At 44.7% G+C, this 19,284-nt stretch overlaps 1 protein-coding gene across 3 annotated transcripts in view; it reads right to left on the reverse strand.

Annotated features, from left to right (window-relative positions):
• The window catches only part of cdhr1a (cadherin-related family member 1a), a 32,350-nt gene extending 23,372 nt beyond the window's left edge, over window positions 1–8,978 (reverse strand). For all 3 annotated transcript variants that reach the window (XM_080215848.1, XM_080215847.1, XM_080215849.1), the window contains exons 1-4: window positions 8,801–8,978; window positions 8,081–8,176; window positions 3,639–3,784; window positions 808–858 (exon numbers count right to left, since the gene is read on the reverse strand). In XM_080215848.1, the coding sequence (XP_080071974.1) occupies window positions 808–858; window positions 3,639–3,784; window positions 8,081–8,176; window positions 8,801–8,861 (354 nt within the window). In that variant the 5' untranslated portion in view covers window positions 8,862–8,978. The remainder of the gene's footprint in view (window positions 1–807; window positions 859–3,638; window positions 3,785–8,080; window positions 8,177–8,800) is intronic.
• Between the last annotated feature and the right edge of the window lie 10,306 nt (window positions 8,979–19,284).

Here is a 19,284-nt window from a genome sequence, read left to right on the forward strand (position 1 = left end):
GGCCATTTGGCCCTTCAAGGCTTCTCCGCCCATTCATTACAATCATGGCTGACCGTCCAACTCAATAGCCTAATCCTGCTTTCTTCCCCTAACCTTTGATCCTAAGTATTATACCTCGCCACCTGCTTAATACATTCTATGTTTTGGCATCAACTACTTCCTGTGGTAATGAATTCCACAGGCTTTTTGGGTGAAGAAATGTCTCCTCATCTCCATCCTAAATAGTCTACCCCGAATCGTCAGACAGTCACCCCTGGTTCTGGACTCCCCCACCATCGGGAACATCCTCCCTGCATCTACCCTATCTCGTCCTATTAGAATTTTATAATCGCTACGAGATCCCCCCTCATCCATCTGAAATCCAGCGAAAACAATCCTAACCTGGTCAATCTCTCCTCATACATCAGTTCTCTCTCCACAGATACCTTCAGACCTGCCAAGATTTTCCCGCATTTTCTGTTTCAGATTCCAGAAGCTGCAGTTTTTTGCTTTTATCTGAGCAGTTAGATGCAGTCATTGAGTTGGAGGCAGGATTTCAGGTGAAGATGGAGTACATGGATATTTAAGGTGAGAAGAAGATTAAATGAGGAAATGAAAAGCACTGGGATCTGTTATATAATTATTTGATCATCAACATCTTTATCCAGCTGAGAGTCAGTTACTTGCTGACAATTGATTTTGGTAATGTTTCAATGAATGAACATTGTATCTGTAGCTATTAGGGTCCTCATTAAGGATTACTGTGCTTGTTGCACAGACAATGTCCCAGACCGTTGCTTAAGTACAAGATTCTTCGTAATGTCTTACTTTATTCACACTGTCTGAAATGCTGACCAGTACTTCAATCTCATCTTCTTTCTGCAAAACAAAATCAAACACACTAAGATGTTACTGAATAAAATTAATGGTTAATCTTCCCAATGTGTCCCCTTGGTGATCACCAAGACGGTACTTTGGGATCTCACCCCCTTGATCTGAAGACAGTGTGTGCGATCCGGAAATAGGCCTTTCCCTTTGGGATTCTATATTCTGTTACAATCAGATTAACTGGAGCCCTGCTGTTGGTCCCCAATTTGGTCCAACAAAGGTGTAGGTTTCTTCTTCAAGAGGATATGCCTTTTTCAAATCCAAATATGTTTAACTAAGTTTAAGTTTATTTTATTAGTGTCACAAGTAGGCTTACACTAACAGTGCAATGAAGTTATTGTGAAAATCACCCGGTCGCCACACTCTGGCGCCTGTTTAAATACACTGAGGGAGAATTTAGCATGGCCAATGCATCTTAACCAGCACGACTTTGGACTGTGGGAGGAAACTGTGGGGGGAACGTGCAAACTTCACACAGACAGGGACCCAAGCCAGGAATGGAACTAGGGACCGTGGTGCTGTGAGGCAGCAGTGCTAACCACTGTGTCACTATGCCAGCAAAGATAGTCTTTCTAACACCTCCTCCTTTGCAATTGAAAATTCTTCTTGGTAACAATTACCTCTTCTCTCACCTCAGCCTTGCTAACTTCTTCTTTTGTAAAGGCGAGTACAAAGTATTCATTTGATACCTCTGCTATTTCTCCTGCCTACGCATAGAAGGATCCTTTTATATCCCTGATCAGCCCCACTCTTTCTTTTACCATCTTTTTTATGACTAATATGCTTACAGAATACTTTGGGACTCCCTTTCATGTTAGCTGCCAGCTTTTGTTCACATTCCTTTCTTGCTTCCCTGATTAGTTTTTTTCACTTCCCCTCTCCTTCGATATTCAGCCTGATTCTCCATTGTATTTCCTACCTGACATCAGCCATGCCTATACCGCTTTCTTTACATCTTCAACTCTCTCTCTCTTGTCTTTCAGGGTATTCCCAGCTCAGGTAACTTTCTGTGTGGAGTTTGCACGTTCTCCTCGTGTCTGTGCGGGTTTCCCCCGGGTGCTCCAGTTTCCTCTCACAGTCCAAAGATGTGCGGAATAGGTTAATTGACCAGCCTAAAATTGCCCCTTAGTGTCCTGAGATGCTTAGGTTAGAGGGATTAGTGGGTAAAATATGTAGGGATATGGGGATAGTACTGGGTAGGATTGTGGTCGGTGCAGACTCGATGGGCCGAAAGGCCTCTTTCTGCACTATAGGGTTCTATAGTTCTATGGTTCTATGGTATTCTATATTTATTTGTCCTACCTTTTTCTTCAAGGGAATATACCTCGACGCTGCCTTCAATACTATCTCTCTAAGAGTGGCCCAATGTTCAGCCACTGCCTTTTCTACCAACGTTTGATTCCAATTCATTCTTATCCCATCAAGGTTGGCTTTCCCCCAGTTCATTATCCCTGCTCTGGATTCTTCCTTGTTCTTTTCCACTGCTAGCCTCAATCCTATGATACAAAACCCATTCTCTCCAAAGTGCTCTCCTGCTGGTATATAATCCACTTAGAATCATAGAATCAGTACAGAAGAAGGTCATTTGGCCCATCGAGTCTCTCCCGGCCACAATCCCACCCATGCTCTATTCCCGCAACTCCGCACATTTAATCTGCCAATCCCTCTGATACTAGGGTCAACTTAGCATGGCCAATCTACCTAACCCACACATCTTTGGACTGTGGGTGGAAACCAGAGCACATGGAGGAAGCCCACACAGACACAGGGAGAACATGCAAACTCCACATAGACAGTGACACAAGGCTGGAAATGAACCTGGCTCCGTGGTGCCGTGAGGCAGCAATGCTAACCGTCGTGGCACCATGCCACCACTTGATCCACTCATTCCCCAGAATCAGGTCCAACGGTGCCTATCCCATCATTGGACTGGAAACACACTGCTACAGAAAATTATCTTAAATGCTTTCGGAATACTAAAACGATATACTGGTACTGGAGTGTTTGCAGAGGAGATTCACTAGGTTGAATCCGGAGTTAAGAGAGTTGGCTTATGAGGAGAGACTGAGTAGACTGGGACTATACTCATTGGAATTTAGAAGAGTAAGGGGGGATCTTACGGAAACATATAAAATTATGAAGGAAATAGATAAGATAGAAGCAGGGAGGTTGTTTCCACTGGTGGGAGAAACTAGAAATAGGGAGCATAGCCTCAAAATACAGGGGAGCAGATTTAGGGCTGAGCTGGGGAGGAACTTCTTCACACATAGCATTGCAGATCTATGGAATTCCCTGCCCAGTGAAGCAGTTGAGGCTACTTCATTGAATGTTCTTACGGCAAAGATAGATAGATTTTTGAACAGTAAAGGAGTTAAGAGTTATGGTGAGCAGACGGGTAAGTGGAGCTGAGTCCATGGAAAGATCAGCCATGATCTTCTTGAAAGGTGGAGCAGGCTCGAGGGGCCAGATGGCCTAATCCTGCTCCTAGTTCTTATGTCCTTATTTTCTTACGTTTCCAGGAACTCTCACCCCTCTTGGCCCTTTGTACTCTTGCCATCCCTGTCTATTGTTGGGTATTTGAAGTCCCCCGTTATAATTATTGCATCTCTTTGTGATTTCTTTGCAACTCTGGTTCTCTACTTTCCTTCCACTAGTTGGTGGTTTATATAGGATAGCAACCAACAATTCATTGACTCTATGATAAAAATCAATGCCTGCCAGCATTAAATTGAAAAAAATTAATAACAAAATAGAACAGCAAACAGCCTGACCTCTCTGTCCAGCTCTTCCAGCAAAGTAACGTTCCCACTTTGTGGTTCCACCGCAAAATAGCGTTTCCCTCCAGGTTCAAAGGTCATGCCATAAGTGACAGCATTCCCCTCTGGATCTGTGCCATTTAGCGTGTACAGATGTGATCCTAGGGAGGAATTCAAAAATTATAGAGCGTATTCCAGCAGGGCAACATTTTGGAGATCAATTTCCAGTTGGGGTGTGTTAATTCAGAGTTAAGCTTTAGACCTCTTATTTAACATGTGTGAAGGAACAAACATGTTTAGTCAGTGCACAAACTTATCCTTTTTGCTTCAAATCTAACCTTTTAATATCAGATTCAGCTTGTTTACTCCAAATTGTTCAGAACCTAGATGCAGCTCCCAGTTTTATTATGAGCAGTGGGCCTGTGAGTGAATTGAAACCATTGGGGCAGCAAGATTCATTGTCTGTCGCCAGGTTTGGTAATGTGATCACATGATCAATACTTCCACTGTGCACCTTAAAAAGTTTATTCATCACAAGTAAAGCTTACATTGCAATGAAGTTGGAGTGGAATTTTCCTAGTCGCCCCTGTTCGGGCCAATGCACCTAACCAGCACGTCTTTCAGACTGTGGGAGGAAAACCGGAGCACCCAGAGGAAACCCATAAAGACGCAGGGAGAATGTGCAAATTCCACACAGACAATGGCCCACACCGAGAATTGAACCCATGTCCCTGGCGCTGTGAGGCAGCAGTGCTAATCATTGTGCCACCATGCCACACCTGTTAATCAGGTAAGTGATAGATAATGAGAAGCCAAGCTTTGTACACCCACAAGAAAGAGGTTTAATTTAAGCAATTTGAAAACGAATTGCAAGCCGAAGTAAAGGTGGGTTGCAAAATTGACCACCCTGTGTTATATTCATAATCCTAACCCACATTCCTGTTTTATGAGCTTCCATTGAGTCCCATTTATTATCCTTTAAAATAATGAGCTGCACAGAAATGCAAACTTGAGTGCAACACCCTCCATCATCTGAAGCACAATCTGGGTGTCATGCCCACTATTACATTCAGAACTTTAAACGTGGACTGTATTCAGTATATAATTATCTGGAACTACCTTTCCTTCTTAAAATGGACACTAAAAGGCTGCTGAGATGACTGCCAAAGGTGAGGTGACTTTCAGCAGACACAGAAATACCTCAAGTCTCTGGTAACTTCCTAATTAACTGGCCATGGATGGAGTACCCCCTTGAATGGACATACCAAGATGAAAAGCATTTGTGGGATCCACACCTCCTACTGTTTTTGGACAAAACTCAAATGCAATGGTTTCCCAGACCCACTGCCTCTAAGCTGAAGTCCAGGTCTGCAGCATTGAAGTCAGGTGACCCTGACCTATACAAGGACCTAGACCTGGACTTGATTACCTATAAAGACTCGCATTCTAACCATTATTTTGTAAACTGAGTTTGTGGCTTTATATGCCCTGTTTGTGAACAGAACTCCCCACTCACCTGACGAAGGAACAGCCCTCCGAAAGCTAGTGGATTTTGCTACCAAATAAACCTGTAGGACTTTAACCTGGTATTGTGAGACTTCTTACTGTCTATACGAGGAAGCCAGGTATGATCCAGGGAAATCCATCAAAGATGCCAAAAGACAATACTGGACCAAGATTGAATCCTAGGCTAGCCACAAAAACCCCCGCCGACTATGGCAAGGTCTGCAAGACATAACAGGTTACAAGATGAAGGCATGTAAAATCACCGACACCAGTGCACCCTTCCACGATGAGCTCAACACATTCACTACCCATTTTGAGTAAGAGGTCAGTGAGAGCACACCCTCCATCCCGGAAGCTTCAGCCAAACCTGTATCCAAGTTCACCATTGCTGACGTCAGAGTGGCCTTCTCAAAAGTCAAGACACGGAAAGCAACTGGCTCAGATGGGGTTCCCGGATGTGCACTCAGATCCTGCACAGATCAGCTGAAGGGGATATTCACAGACATCTTCAATCTCTCTTTATACCAATCTGAGTTCCCTAACTGCTTCAAGAAGACAACAATCACCCTGGTGCCAAAGAAAAGCCAGGCAGCGTGCCTTAATGACTATTGGCCGGTGGCTCTGACATCCATCATTATGAAGGGCTTTGAAAGGTAGTCATGGCACAAATCAATTCCTGCCCACCAGATTGCCTGGATCCATTACAGTTCACCTATTACCGCAATAGGTCCACAGCAAATGCCATCTCCCTGGCCCTATACTCAACTCTGGGACACCTAGATAACAAAGGCACCTATATCAAACTCCTATTTATAGACTACAGCTCAGCCTTCAACACCAATTCCAGGAAACTCAAGTCTGAACTTTGTGGCCTGGGGCTCAGCTCCTCCCTGTGCAACTTTCTGTCCCTCTGTGCAGACATCATAGTTAAGAAAGCCCACCATCTACTTTCTCAGAAGACTAAGGAAATTTTACATGTCTGCTATAAATCTCACCAACTTCTACAGGTGCATCATAGGAAGCATTCTTTCTGGTTATATCACAGCTTGGCATGTCATATTTTCTGTCCAAGACCATAAGAAAATATAAAGATTCATGCATGAAGCTCAGTCCCTCACTCAAACCAGCCTCCCATCCATTGATCCTGTCTACATTTCCTGCTGTCTCGGAAAAGCAGCCAGCATAATTAAGGACCCCACGCACCCCGGACATCCTTTCTTCCATCTTCTTCCATAGGGAAAAAGACACAAAAGTCTGAGGTCACATATCAACCGACACAAGGACAGCTTCTTCCCTGCTGCCATCAGATTTTTGAATGGACCTACCTCGTATTAAATTGATCTTCCTCTACATCCTAGCTATGACTGTAACACTACATTCTGCACTCTCTCCTTTACTTTTCTATGAATGGTATGCTTTGTCCGTATAGCGTGCAAGAAACAATACTTTCCACTGTAAACTAATACATATGACAGAGTGCAGCTACACTTATTCAGGATTCAGAGCACCACAATTTGGTGAGCTGAGATTTGCGTAGCTGCTGAGTATCCCAGATGTAGACTTATCCACTGACAGCACCTTGTGCTGATGGAGCAGGAACTCATATAGATCTGCGAGAGCTGCAGCTCTGAGATTGGCCGCTGACCTTGGGATCTTCTGACTGCTGTACACCAGCATCCAAAAGGCCATCCACTCAAAGAGAATAAGGTGTGAACATGTTCATCATGAGGTGATAAATAAGTAGCAAGCTGTAAGCACATTAGTGCTCTCATACAGAGAGTGTGGAGTGACACTCTTCCCACTTACCATCTAAGTGCCTCTCTAATTGTGTCCATTGGAAGTGTGCATGTCACTCCTACAAAAGCCCTTTGCTATCAACAGTAGGAACCAGAGAATTGTGCACAGACACTCTTGACTTCCCAAAATCTGACGTAATACCCGGAAAATTGGGAGTGCTGTGCATCATATCCAAACTCCATGGCCTAGGGCTCGGCTCCTCCCTCTGCGGCTGCAATCAGTAAGGATAGGCAATGACACCTCCTCCACGATTATCTTCAACAATGGTGCCCCACAAGGCTGCGTCCTCAGCCCCTTACTATACTCCTTATACACAGCTACCACTGTGTGGTCAAATTCCCCTCCAACTCAATTTTCAAGTTTGCTGATGACACCACCGCAGTGGGTTGGATCTCAAACAATGATGAGACAGAGTACAGGAAAGAAAGAGAGAATCTGGTGAACTGATGCAACAACAATAATCTCTCCCACAAAACAAAGGAGACAGTCATCCACTTCAGGAAGCATAGTGGAGAACATGCCCTGTCTACATCAATGGAGATGAAGTGGAAATGGCTGAGAGCTTCAAATTTCTAGGTGTCTTGATCACCAACAATCTGTCCTGGTCCCGCCATGCTAATACTACAGTTAAAAAAGCCCACCAACCCTTCCACTTTCTCAGGAGGCCAGGAAAATTCAGCGTGTCCACTACAACTCTCACCATTTTTTACAGATCCCTTTCTGGGATGCTACAACTTGGTATGGCTGCCGCTCTGACCAAGAAGGTGAAAACCTATAAAGAATTGTGAACATCACACAAACCAGCCTCCCATCCATTGACTCCATTTACACTTCCTGATGCCTTGGAAAAGCAACCAGTATAATCAAGGACCCCATATTCTCTTCCACCTTCTTTCTCTACACCTTAGCTATGACTGTAACACTACATTCTGCACCCTCTTTCCTTCTCCCCTCAGTACATGAACAGTGTGTTTTGTCTGTATAGCACACAAAATTTTCATTGTGTCCCAATAGATGTGACAATAATAAACCAAATCAAATCAAATCAAATCAGGAATGTTTCACACGTGTGTACAGTTTGACATGTCATCCTCCTGTCAGTGATTACAGGGAGCAAGCTTTACAAAGTTTACCAGTGAATCTCGAAAACATACCTATAGGTGTGTCCTCAGGAATGCTCAACATGGCCATGTTTCCATTGGTGCTGTTTGGTGCATTGTCATGGAAGTAAGGAGCGTAATCTGCTTGAACTGAGAAGAAATTCAACTCCATATTAACCACTGACTCATCCAAGACTTTTAAATCATCAAACGCGATGCAAGCATGTGGATCTCTGGAAGCCGCCAAGCGCAATCTTCTCATTCAACATGGCAATTCAAAATTATTCCTGAACATGGTCACAAATTTTAATGGCTACCAAATTTCGTTCAGAAGTAACAAGAATAACGCAGCCACAATGTCCATATCTAGAAGCTGTAGATAACTCAGTCAGTGTAATGAAAATAAACACTCACATATGTTGCAAAATTTTGTTTTTTCAAATAGGATTTCCAAGTATTTACTGAGAAAAATGGTGAATGGAGTGGCGATGACTAGACAAAAAGTAATGGCAAGATATCGACCAATGATCAGTCAATGTTAAATGTGATAATCTATTGAAAGTCTTCTTATAAAAAGCTAAACCAAAGTCAGCATAAAATGTTAATATAATTTAGTTAGAAGAAATTGATACTATTGCTTGAAACAAACATTTGGATGATGCAGTCCCTAATGTACATGGTAATTACTCTGAGGATTATTGGGGATTACGCAACTTTGGTCATTGCAATTCAGGCTTCATTTCGAATCTATAAACGTAGATAAGATGTACTTACGGAGAGAGATGTATGTCACAGCGAAGAGGATGGGTTGGTATTGAACCTCCGCATGCTTCATTATAGCAAAGCAACAAGAGTTGATCTTTCTACAAGTAATATTGATGTTATTCTGGAGGCAGCATCCTGGCAGCTGATTGTCAGGAGCTGCAGCTGGACAGAAGGAGCAGCTGCTAAGATTTTAATCTGATGACTCAATGTTCCGAGCAGACTCGAAGCTGCTTTCTTGGATAAATCCTTCAGGCAACTGACAACAGGCTTAATCCCACCATTTATATGATTGGAAATTGTACAAACTAGCAGCTGGAGGAGGCCATTTGGCCCTTCGAACCTGCTCCACCATTCATTATGATGATAGCTGATCTCAATGCCATGTTCCCATTTTCGCCCCATACCCCTTGATGCCATTTAAATCTAAAAAAATTATCTATCCCCTTTCTTGAATATATTCAGTGTTTAAAGTTTATTTATTAGTGTCACAAGTAAGCATACATTAGCAATGAAGTTACTGTGAAAATCCTCTAGTCACCACACTCCAGTGCCTGTTCAGGTACACTGAGAGAGAATTTAGCATGGCCAGTGCATCTAATCAGCATGTGTTTTGGACTGTGGGAAGAACCCGGAAGAAATCCATGCAGACACAGGGAGAACATGCAGACTCCACACAGACAATGATCCAAGTTGGGAATCGAACCCGGGTGTCTGGCGCTGTGAGGTAGTAGTGGCCTCCACAATCTTCCGTGTTAGAGAATTGCACAGGTTCACCATCCTTTGTGTGAAGACATGTTTCCCCACCTCAATCCTAAATGGTCTACCTTGTTTCTGAGACTCTATCCCCTGGTTCTAGATTCCCCTAACCAAGGAGAATATCCTCCCTGCATTTAGTCTGCATCCTTGCTTTTCCCAAAACAAATTTCCAAAAATGTATGGAGTCACCACACTAACTGCTCCCATTTTGGTCAGATTACGGGACACTGCTGGATTTTCATGAGACATCCTCCAAGGGAGCAATGCAAAATAATGACAAATAGAAAAAAGTAATAACAGATATATGTTTTACTACGTGAAGGAAAAGTTTCTGGAACGTGATTCTTTAATTCTTTGAATATCTTTTGTTTCTACATTTGAAGGAATCTGAATGAGATTTTGGCATTAGAAACAGAGACATGAGCCAAAATCTTCCTTCCAGGGTTGGGAGAGCAAAGTTGGGACAAATCCCAGCCCTGAAATTCCGACCCAGGGGAAAGTGTCCCAGAAGGTTGGATTTTTGACCCTGGTGGAAATTGGAATTATGTCAGACAATCCCCAGGAGAAGTGTGAAGGCTGCTAGATGTGGCGGGTGGAATCTCTGCACTGGCACCACGTCAATGTCTTTTTGAAAAGACAATGAAATATAGAACAGACCTCCAGGTCTCAAACCCCCTCACCACCCTCCCAACACACTCTCCGTGCCCAATCCAGACCAACCCGTGCCACATCATTCCCCAGACACCATTGCCCCTACCCTCCTTGCCAATCTATGACCTTTTACTCACCCCCGACCCTTCATACCCTCCATGCTATCCCATTTGCCACTGGCCTTTATAGCGCCAATGTCAACTTCATGCCAATTCATGTCCCCCAACCATCACCTTTTGCTCTGCCATACCATCTCATCCAGTATCCACAATGTGACAATGGTAAATTGTGAAATAAATCATGTAGCACTAATCCAGTAATGATAACCTTTAGACTTGTATCAATAGTCAGACTGAAATAGCAAGCATGATTTTAAAAACAATACAAACAAGTTTTTTAATCAAATATTTAAAGGGCAGAAGTTTCAAATGCCTTAACAGCTTGACAACCCTTTGACAGTCCCTTTTGACATTTCTAGTTATCTTGACAGTTCCAAAAACAGTTCCAGTGTGTGAATGAATTTCTTACACATTCATACCTGCTCTTAACAATTCCAAAAGTCACCTTACCTCTCCCAAAGGGCAGCTTACCTCTCCATAGAGCCACCTATCCTTCCCAAAAGGGTGTTCCAGGACCATATCTGAAAGCATACATTACCTCTCCAAAAGTGTACCCACTGATTGAAGCAACTCTACAAATTTTAGATGTGCTCCTACCATGTCATGTCATATTTCCCACCTGTGGCACATCATAGGACAACTGATGAATTCACTGCTTCAATAAAACCCCACTCAGGTTAATAAATATTTAATCACTACATTTACCTTCCCTTAATCCCTTATAAAAACAAATGTTGCAATTCATAGTTCCAGTTCAAAGGGTACATAAAGACTACTTGGAGCTGTCAATCAAACTGTGAATTGAGATGCACCACACTGTGTCAGGAAGCACTAATCCAGTAATGATAATCCTCAGGCTTGTGCCAACAGTCAGAGTGAAATAGCATGCACCAATTTTTAAAACACCGCAGACAGGTTTTTTATCAAATGTTTAAAGGGCAGGAGATTCAAATGCCTTAACAACTTGACAATCCTTGACTGTTCCTTTTGAAAGTTCCAGTTATCTTGACAGTTCCAATAAGCTTATGAGCATATGCATTTCAAATGCACATTCATGCCCATTTTGAACAATCCCAAAAGGCAACTTACCTCTCCCAAAGGGCATTGCACCTCCCCAAATGTATGTCCTAGTACCATATCCAAAAGGGTACATTACCTCTCCAAAAGAATATCCACTTATTGAAGCAACCTTACGAACTTTAGACCTGCTTTTATCACATCACGTTATATTTCCCACTCCTAGCTGGTAGAAATCTTACATGACTGGAGGCATCTCCTGTTTTTATATAGGGAACTGCCCCTGTGCACAGTCAGATGTGCTATTTGGAACTCACCCTCATTCCCCAACACCACCCTATGAAACTGGAATTCCAGATATAAACCTCCGCAGCTGTAGTTGCAATGATGGAGACATCCTGAAAGGGGAGGGTGAGGAACCGGAGGTAGTAGTACATATAGGTACTACTGATGTAGGTAAGAAGAGGGAGGCACTTGTGAAAAAGGACTATAGGGAACTGGGTAGGCAGCTGAGGAAGAGAAAAGCGAAGGTAGTAATCTCAGGATTGCTGCCTGTGCCAAGGGAGAATGAGGGAAGAAATGAAATGAGGTGGAGGGTGAATGCGTGGCTGAGGGACTGGTGTAGAGGGCAGGGATTTCGGTTCCTAGATCACTGGGACCTCTTTAGGGGTAGGTGGGACCTCTATAGTAGGGACGGGTGGCACTTAAATACCAGGGGGACTAGTATCTTGGCGGGAAGACTGGCTAAGGCTACCGGGGGGACTTTAAACTAGAAAGGATGGGGGGAGGGAACTGTGTTGGGGAAACTGGGACGGAGGAGGTTCGCTCCCAGGTAGGGGAGGACCGCAGGCAGTATGCGAGGGAGGTTAGACAGGTGGTGGAGATGGGAAATGCCCAGACTGAGGGGCTGAAGTGTATATATTTTAATGCAAGGAGTATAGTGAATAAGGTAGATGAGCTTAGGGCGTGGATAGCTGTTTGGGATTGTGATGTGGTGGCCATTACGGAGACTTGGATGTCTCAGGGACAGGACTGGGTACTTCAGGTGCCAGGCTTCAGGTGCTTCAGGAAGGACAGGGAGGGTGGCAGAAGGGGTGGTGGCGTGGCACTGTTGATCAGGGATAGTGTCATGGCTACAGAGAAAGAGGATGTCGTGGAGGGATTGTCTACAGAATCTCTGTGGGTGGAAGTTAGGAACAGCAAAGGGTCAAAAACTTTGCTGGGTGTAATCTATAGGCCGCCCAATAGTGACAGGGAAGTTGAAGTGCAAATAGGGAAACAGATTCTGGAGAGATGTTTTAATAACAGAGTTGTCGTGATGGGAGACTTCAATTTCCCAAACATCGACTGGAATATCCCTAGGGTAAGGGGTATAGATGGGGAGGAGTTTGTTAGGTGTGTTCAGGAGGGTTTCCTGACGCAGTATGTGGACAAGCCTACGAGGGGAGAGGCTGTACTTGACCTGGTACTGGCGAATGAACCAGGGCAGGTGACGGATCTTTCGGTAGGAGAGCATCTTGGATATGGTGACCATAATTCTATCTCCTTCACAATTGCGTTGGAACGAGATAGGATCAGGCAGGCTAGGAAGGTGTTTGTCTGGGGTAAGGGGAGATACGAAGAAGTCAGGAAGTTACTTGGACAAATAAACTGGAAGGAGGCGTTCTTAGGGAAAAGTACTGAAGGAAGGTGGCAGATGTTCAAGGAATGTGTGTCTGGAGCTCTGAATGACAACGTTCCGATGAGACGAGGGGGTTTTGGTGGGTCGAGGGAACCGTGGTGCACAAAGGATGTGTTGAACCTAGTCAGGAAGAAAAGGAAGGTGTACAAGAGGTTCAGGGAATTAGGAGATGTTAAAGATCTTGAGGAGTATAAGGACTGTAGGAGGGAACTTAAAAGGGAAATTAGGAGAGCCAGAAGGGGTCATGAGAAGACCTTGGCGAGTAAGATTAAGGAGAATCCCAAGGCCTTCTATAAATATGTGAAAGGTAAAAGGATAAGAAGAGAAGGGATAGGACCGATAAAAGGTGAGGGGGGAAAGGTTTGTGTGGAACCAGAAGAAATGGCGGAGGTGCTTAACGAGTACTTCGCCTCAGTATTCACGGTGGAAGCCGATCTGGGAGATTTTGTTATGGATTTGCAGCAGATGGAAAGGATTGAGTACGTGAATATTAAGGAGGAGGATGTGTTGGAACTTTTGAATTCTATCAAGGTAGATAAGTCGCCGGGACCAGATGGGATGTACCCCAGGATACTGTGGGAGGCGAGGGAAGAGATTGCAGAACCCCTGGCGATGATCTTTGCGTCGTCAATGGAGACGGGAGAGGTTCCAGAGGATTGGAGGATTGCGGATGTAGTTCCTATTTTTAAGAAAGGGAACAGAGATAGCCCGGGAAATTACCGACCGGTGAGTCTGACCTCAGTGGTTGGTAAGCTGATGGAGAGGCTTCTGAGGGACAAGATTTACGAACATTTGGAGAGGTTTGACATGATCAGGAATAGTCAGCATGGATTTGTCAAGGGCAGGTCGTGCCTTACAAGCCTAGTTGAGTTCTTCGATAATGTGACTGAACACATTGACGAAGGAAGTGCCGTGGACGTAGTGTACATGGACTTCAGCAAGGCGTTTGATAAGGTCCCCCATGCAAGACTTCTTGAGAAGGTGAGAGGGCATGGGATCCAAGGGCCTTTGGCCTTGTGGATCCAGAACTGGCTTGCCTGCAGAAGGCAGAGAGTGGTTGTGGATGGGGCTTTTTCTGAATGGAGGTCAGTCACCAGCGGAGTGCCTCAAGGATCTGTTCTGGGACCCTTGTTGTTTGTCATTTTCATAAATGACCTGGATGAGGAAGTGGAGGGATGGGTAAGTAAGTTCGCTGATGACACGAAGGTCGGTGGTGTTGTGGATGATCTGGAAGGATGGCAAAAGTTGCAGCAGGACATAGATAGGATGCAGGACTGGGCGGAGAAGTGGCAGATGGACTTCAACGCGGATAAATGTGTTGTCGTCCATTTTGGCAGAACCAACGGGATGAACGAGTACACTATTAAGGGCAGAAGTCTGAGTAGTGTTGAGGAGCAGAAGGATCTTGGGGTCCGGGTCCACAGGTCTCTTAAATCGGCCTCGCAGGTGGAGGAGGTGGTCAAGAAGGCGTATGGTGTACTGGCCTTCATTAATCGAGGGATTGAGTTTAGGAGTCGGGAGGTAATGCTGGAACTTTATAAGACCCTTGTCAGGCCTCATTTGGAGTATTGTGCGCAGTTCTGGTCGCCTCACTATAGGAAAGATGTAGAAGCTATTGAAAGGGTGCAGAGGAGATTTACAAGGATGTTGCCTGGACTGGGAGGCATGCCTTATGAAGTTAGGTTGAGGGAGCTGGGACTCTTTTCCCTGGAGAGACGAAGGTTGAGAGGCGACCTGATAGAAGTTTACAAAATGTTGAGAGGAATAGATAGGGTGGACTCTCAGAGGCTATTTCCCCGGTTTGAAATGGTCGCTACAAGAGGACACAGATTTAAGGTGCGGGGAGGGAGGTTCAGAAGTGATGTTAGGGGTAAGTTTTTCACTCAGAGGGTGGTGAGTGAATGGAATCGGCTGCCGTCAGTGGTGGTGGAGGCGAACTCGCTGGGGTCTTTTAAAAGACTTCTGGATGAGTATATGGGGTTTAATGAGATTGAGGGTTATAGATAGGTCTGTAGGTTGGTAGGTGATGTGGTCGGCGCAACTTGTGGGCCGAAGGGCCTGTTTGTGCTGTAGTGTTCTATGTTCTATGTTCTATGTTCTAATTACCCGCTCATAATGAAAATTCATGCCATATTCTTTCTTTCTGGCTTATCATTTGCTATTAGTTTTATGCCCTAAAGGGATGCGATCTTCATTGAAAAAGAAGTGAATAACAAAGTAAATGTGTGCTGAATGAAGGCGGGATGGATGCCACAGGGGAGGAGGTCACCGAAGAGTGGTGGAGAAAGGGAATGTGGATGACTGTCAGCCAGAGCCCACCCTTCCCGAGTCCCTCAATCAGACACCAAAATGCCCTTGAATGAGGGACCTCTCCGGGAACTCCACAAGGAGGTTTGCTTGTCAGCCTCCCCTCCTGCCCCTAATTGGGTATCTGCTGTGGCAGGAATGAGGCCTTACGTAGGTAATAATTACACCCACGAGAGCGTCAATTAGTGTCTGGACACCAAGGACATCTACAAGCTTCCTAACAGCTGACAGCTATTAGTAGTTCTTTTCTCCTGGTTTCTGTGACTCATCTTTCATTCCCTCCCCCCCTGCAGTATAAATATCTCCCACTTCCTATGCCTTTTAGCTTTGACAAAGGGTCACCGGGACTCGAAACGTCAGCTCTTTTCTCTCCTTACAGATGCTGCCAGACCTGCTGAAATTTTCCAGCATTTCCTCCTTTGGTTTCAGATTCCAGCATCCGCAGTAAATTGCTTTAATTATTACAAGTCTTCCTGCCCCAGATTTAACCAGGTGGAGTCAGGAAGGTTGCTAGATAACCACCCCACCCCCTCCCACCCACTAAATCCCCACCCACCTCTAACCCTGGGCATTCAGTCCCGACAAACATTCCAGGACTGTGACTTTTCATCAGAGCAGAACTTTTCAGTGTTCCATGGGACAATGTAATCATTTGTAAGGCATTCACGAGGCAATACAAATTTAAGTTTTTTTATTACTAGCACAAGTAAGGCTCACATTAACACTGCAATGAAGTTACTGTGAAAATCCCCTAGCTGCCACACTCGGGCGCCTGTCCGGGTACACTGAGGGAGAATGTAGCATGGCCAATGCAAGTCATTTGGACTGTGGCAGGAAAACGGGGCACCCAGAGAAAACCCATGCAGATATGGGGAGAACATGCAAACTCCGCACAGACAGTCACCGAAGCCAGGAATTGAACCTAGGTCCCCGGCGCTGTGAGGCAGTAGTGCTAACCACTGTGCCACCATGCCAGTTAGGAGCGCTTGTTCAATGATAAATAACAGGGTCTCTGTTCCAGCACTAACAGAAATCTTTGCTCTGGCTCTTGATGAGTAAAATATTTTCGAATAATGTTTAATTAACCTGGCATCAAATTTAGATTATAACCAGAGTCTTAGCTCAGTTCACCTTTTGATGACCTTGTTGTTGAGCTTTAAGCAGCCAATGAGGTGATGTTTTTGTTGAAATCATTTGCTTTTTAAGTTATCCCGAGATGAAGATCAGACTAATCTGCTCTTCAATTAAATCCTGGACTATCATATTGTTACAGTTTGTTCACCAATCCCTTAGCTAAAGCAAGTTAACGATGGGGGCAGCATGGTGGCACAGTGATTAACACCGCTGCCTCACAGCGCCAGGGACCTGGGTTCAATTCCCGCTCTGGGTCACCGTCTGTGTGGAGTTTGCATGTCCTCCCCGTGTCTGTGTTTTCTCCAGGTGCTACAATTTCCTCCCACAGCCCAAAGAAGTGCTGGTTAGGTACAGTGGCCATGTTAAATTCTCTCTCAGTGTACTTGAATAGGTGCCGGAGTGTGGGGACTAGGGGATTTTCACACTAACTTCATTGCAGTGATAATGTAAGCCTACTTGTGACATTAAAAAATAAACTTTAAATGTGGAAATGCTTTATAAAATCCCTATATTGCAGAAGAGGCCATTCAGCCCATCTGGTCTTCACTGACTCTCTGAGAATATTTTACCCAGGCCTTCTCCCCACCCTATTCCCATAACACTGCACATTTAGCATGGCAACACATGCTAAGCATACACATCTTAGGACACTAAGAAGCAATATAGAATGGCCAATCCATCTAACCTGCACATCCTTGTACTGTGGGAAGAAACTGAAGCATCCAAAGGAAACCCACACAGAAATGGGGAGAAAGGTCAAACTCCACAGCGACTCAAGGCCAGAATTGAACCCAGGTCCCTGGCACTGTGAGCCAGCAGTGCAAACCATTGTGCCACCGTGCCAGCTCTGAGTCAACGACAATTCTGTGGATCTGCAGTCGCATGTAGATCAGACCACGTAAAGATGGCAGATATCATTCATGAAGCAGCTGGGTTGTTACAACAATCAGTGATAGTTGTCACGGTGGCTATTACTGAGGTGAGCTTTATATTCCAGTTGAAATCATGATCACAATTTTAGTTTTAAAACTATTGCGGCTTACAACAGTGTCAGTTTTCTGCATATTGCAATGCCTGACAACAAAGTACAGAGACAGCTGTTACTTTCTTGTGTCTGTGCATGCAAAGGCAGTCAGATTTTGGGATTCTTTGATTATTTTTCCACAGTGAGAGGACTGGGAGAAATTTGTGTTCTGATGCCAAGTTTTTATAAAATGCAGTTGAGCTAGATTTCGAAATCAGCTTGCGAAATGGCATCTCCCAATTTAAATCATGTTTTTTGTTGTTAAGCTTCGTCATCGCAATTGCACAGATCTTTTTGCCATGACGCAACCAGTGAATTTATTCCAAAAAAAATTGCTGAGTTCATTGTCATCTTGAGGGGACCGAAGCTGCCTTGTTAAAGATCTGATGAATGGTAATACAATCTGATTGCTACACCTCAGGTGATTGCATGTGTCATCTTTTTTTCTCTTCGAATCACAAAGAAGAAGATAACTAGAGGGCAGCCATTTTCCCTAGGTGACTGCCGTTTCCATGGTAACCTTCAGCCACATTGTTCTAATGACGTAAGCAATAATTATTAATGGGAACAGATGCGTTATATTGAAAATAAAGTCAGATGAGTGACTATTCTTGGAAGGAAAATCTGAAAAATCCATGCATTATTGCAATGTCCTGCAGAAGAGGCAGAAATTGCTTTATAAAGTCAAACAGATTGCATCGTTGCATTTTCTCGACCTGAACAGCACACCCTCAGTATCAATGTTTTTGGTTTCCTATCCAACAGTGAGGCAGATTGATGGATTGGCCCACTTACCTGTTGGGTAAATAGACATCAGAAGGCCACAGGTGGTGGCCCTTGAGGACAGGCTACAGCACTCAGGAAGAGGGAAGGCCGAAGACTGGAGTTTGAGGGGAGGGGAAAGACAATTGGAGGGGAAATGGCTGAAGTTGGAGGCTTCAGGAGAAGTTTTTTTTAATTGCACGATGGCACAGTGGTTAGCACTGCTGCCTCACAGTGCCAGGAACGCGGGTTCAATTCCAGGCTTGGGTCATCCTCCCCGTGTTTGTGTGGGTTTCCTCCCACAGTCCAAAGATGTGCAGGTTAGGTTGATTGGCCATGCTAAATTGGCCTTTAGTGTCCCAGGAGGCGTAGGTTACAGGGATTAGCAGGGTAAATATGTTGGGTTACAGGGATAGGGCTTGGGTAGGATTGTAGTTGGTGCAGTCACGATGGGCTGAATGGCCTCTTCCTGCACTGGAGGAATTCAATATGAACTGCAGTTGTTTAACAAGGTGGTTCAGCATCACTTTCTCAAGGACAAATAGGGATGGACTACACAACCTGGTCTTGCCAGTGGCCCTCACATGGCAATGTCCGGGGTGGGGGGTAGTGGAGGGAGTTACAGGAGATCTCTTGGTGCACTGCATGTGCACAATATTCTGCGAGATCAGGACACCTGCGCCATGGCGCTCCTAGTGCTCAGCAGCTGGCTTCACAGCATTGTGTAGAGAACTCAGAAATGCCAGTGAAAAAGGGCTGCATGGTAGCACAGTGGTTAGACTGCCGCCTCACAGCACCAGGGACCCAGGTTCAATTCCCGGCTTGGGTCACTGTTCCACCACCTCCGCATTCCCACCCCACAAGAATCACATGATGTTCCTGTTTTGCACAAGAGTGCCACAAATCCCCGTTACTCACCTCGCTGAAGAAACTAGTGAGAAAACCTATCACTTCCCCGCCCATATGACACTTTGAAATATGTTGAGAAAATTCTGCCCACAATCTCTCTAAATTAGAAATACAAAAAGTCCCACCTGGCCAC

The sequence above is a fragment of the Carcharhinus amblyrhynchos genome, chromosome 31 (genome assembly GCF_965287045.1).
Source record: "Carcharhinus amblyrhynchos chromosome 31, sCarAmb.v2.hapA, whole genome shotgun sequence".
Classification (NCBI taxonomy): Eukaryota; Metazoa; Chordata; class Chondrichthyes; order Carcharhiniformes; family Carcharhinidae; genus Carcharhinus; species Carcharhinus amblyrhynchos.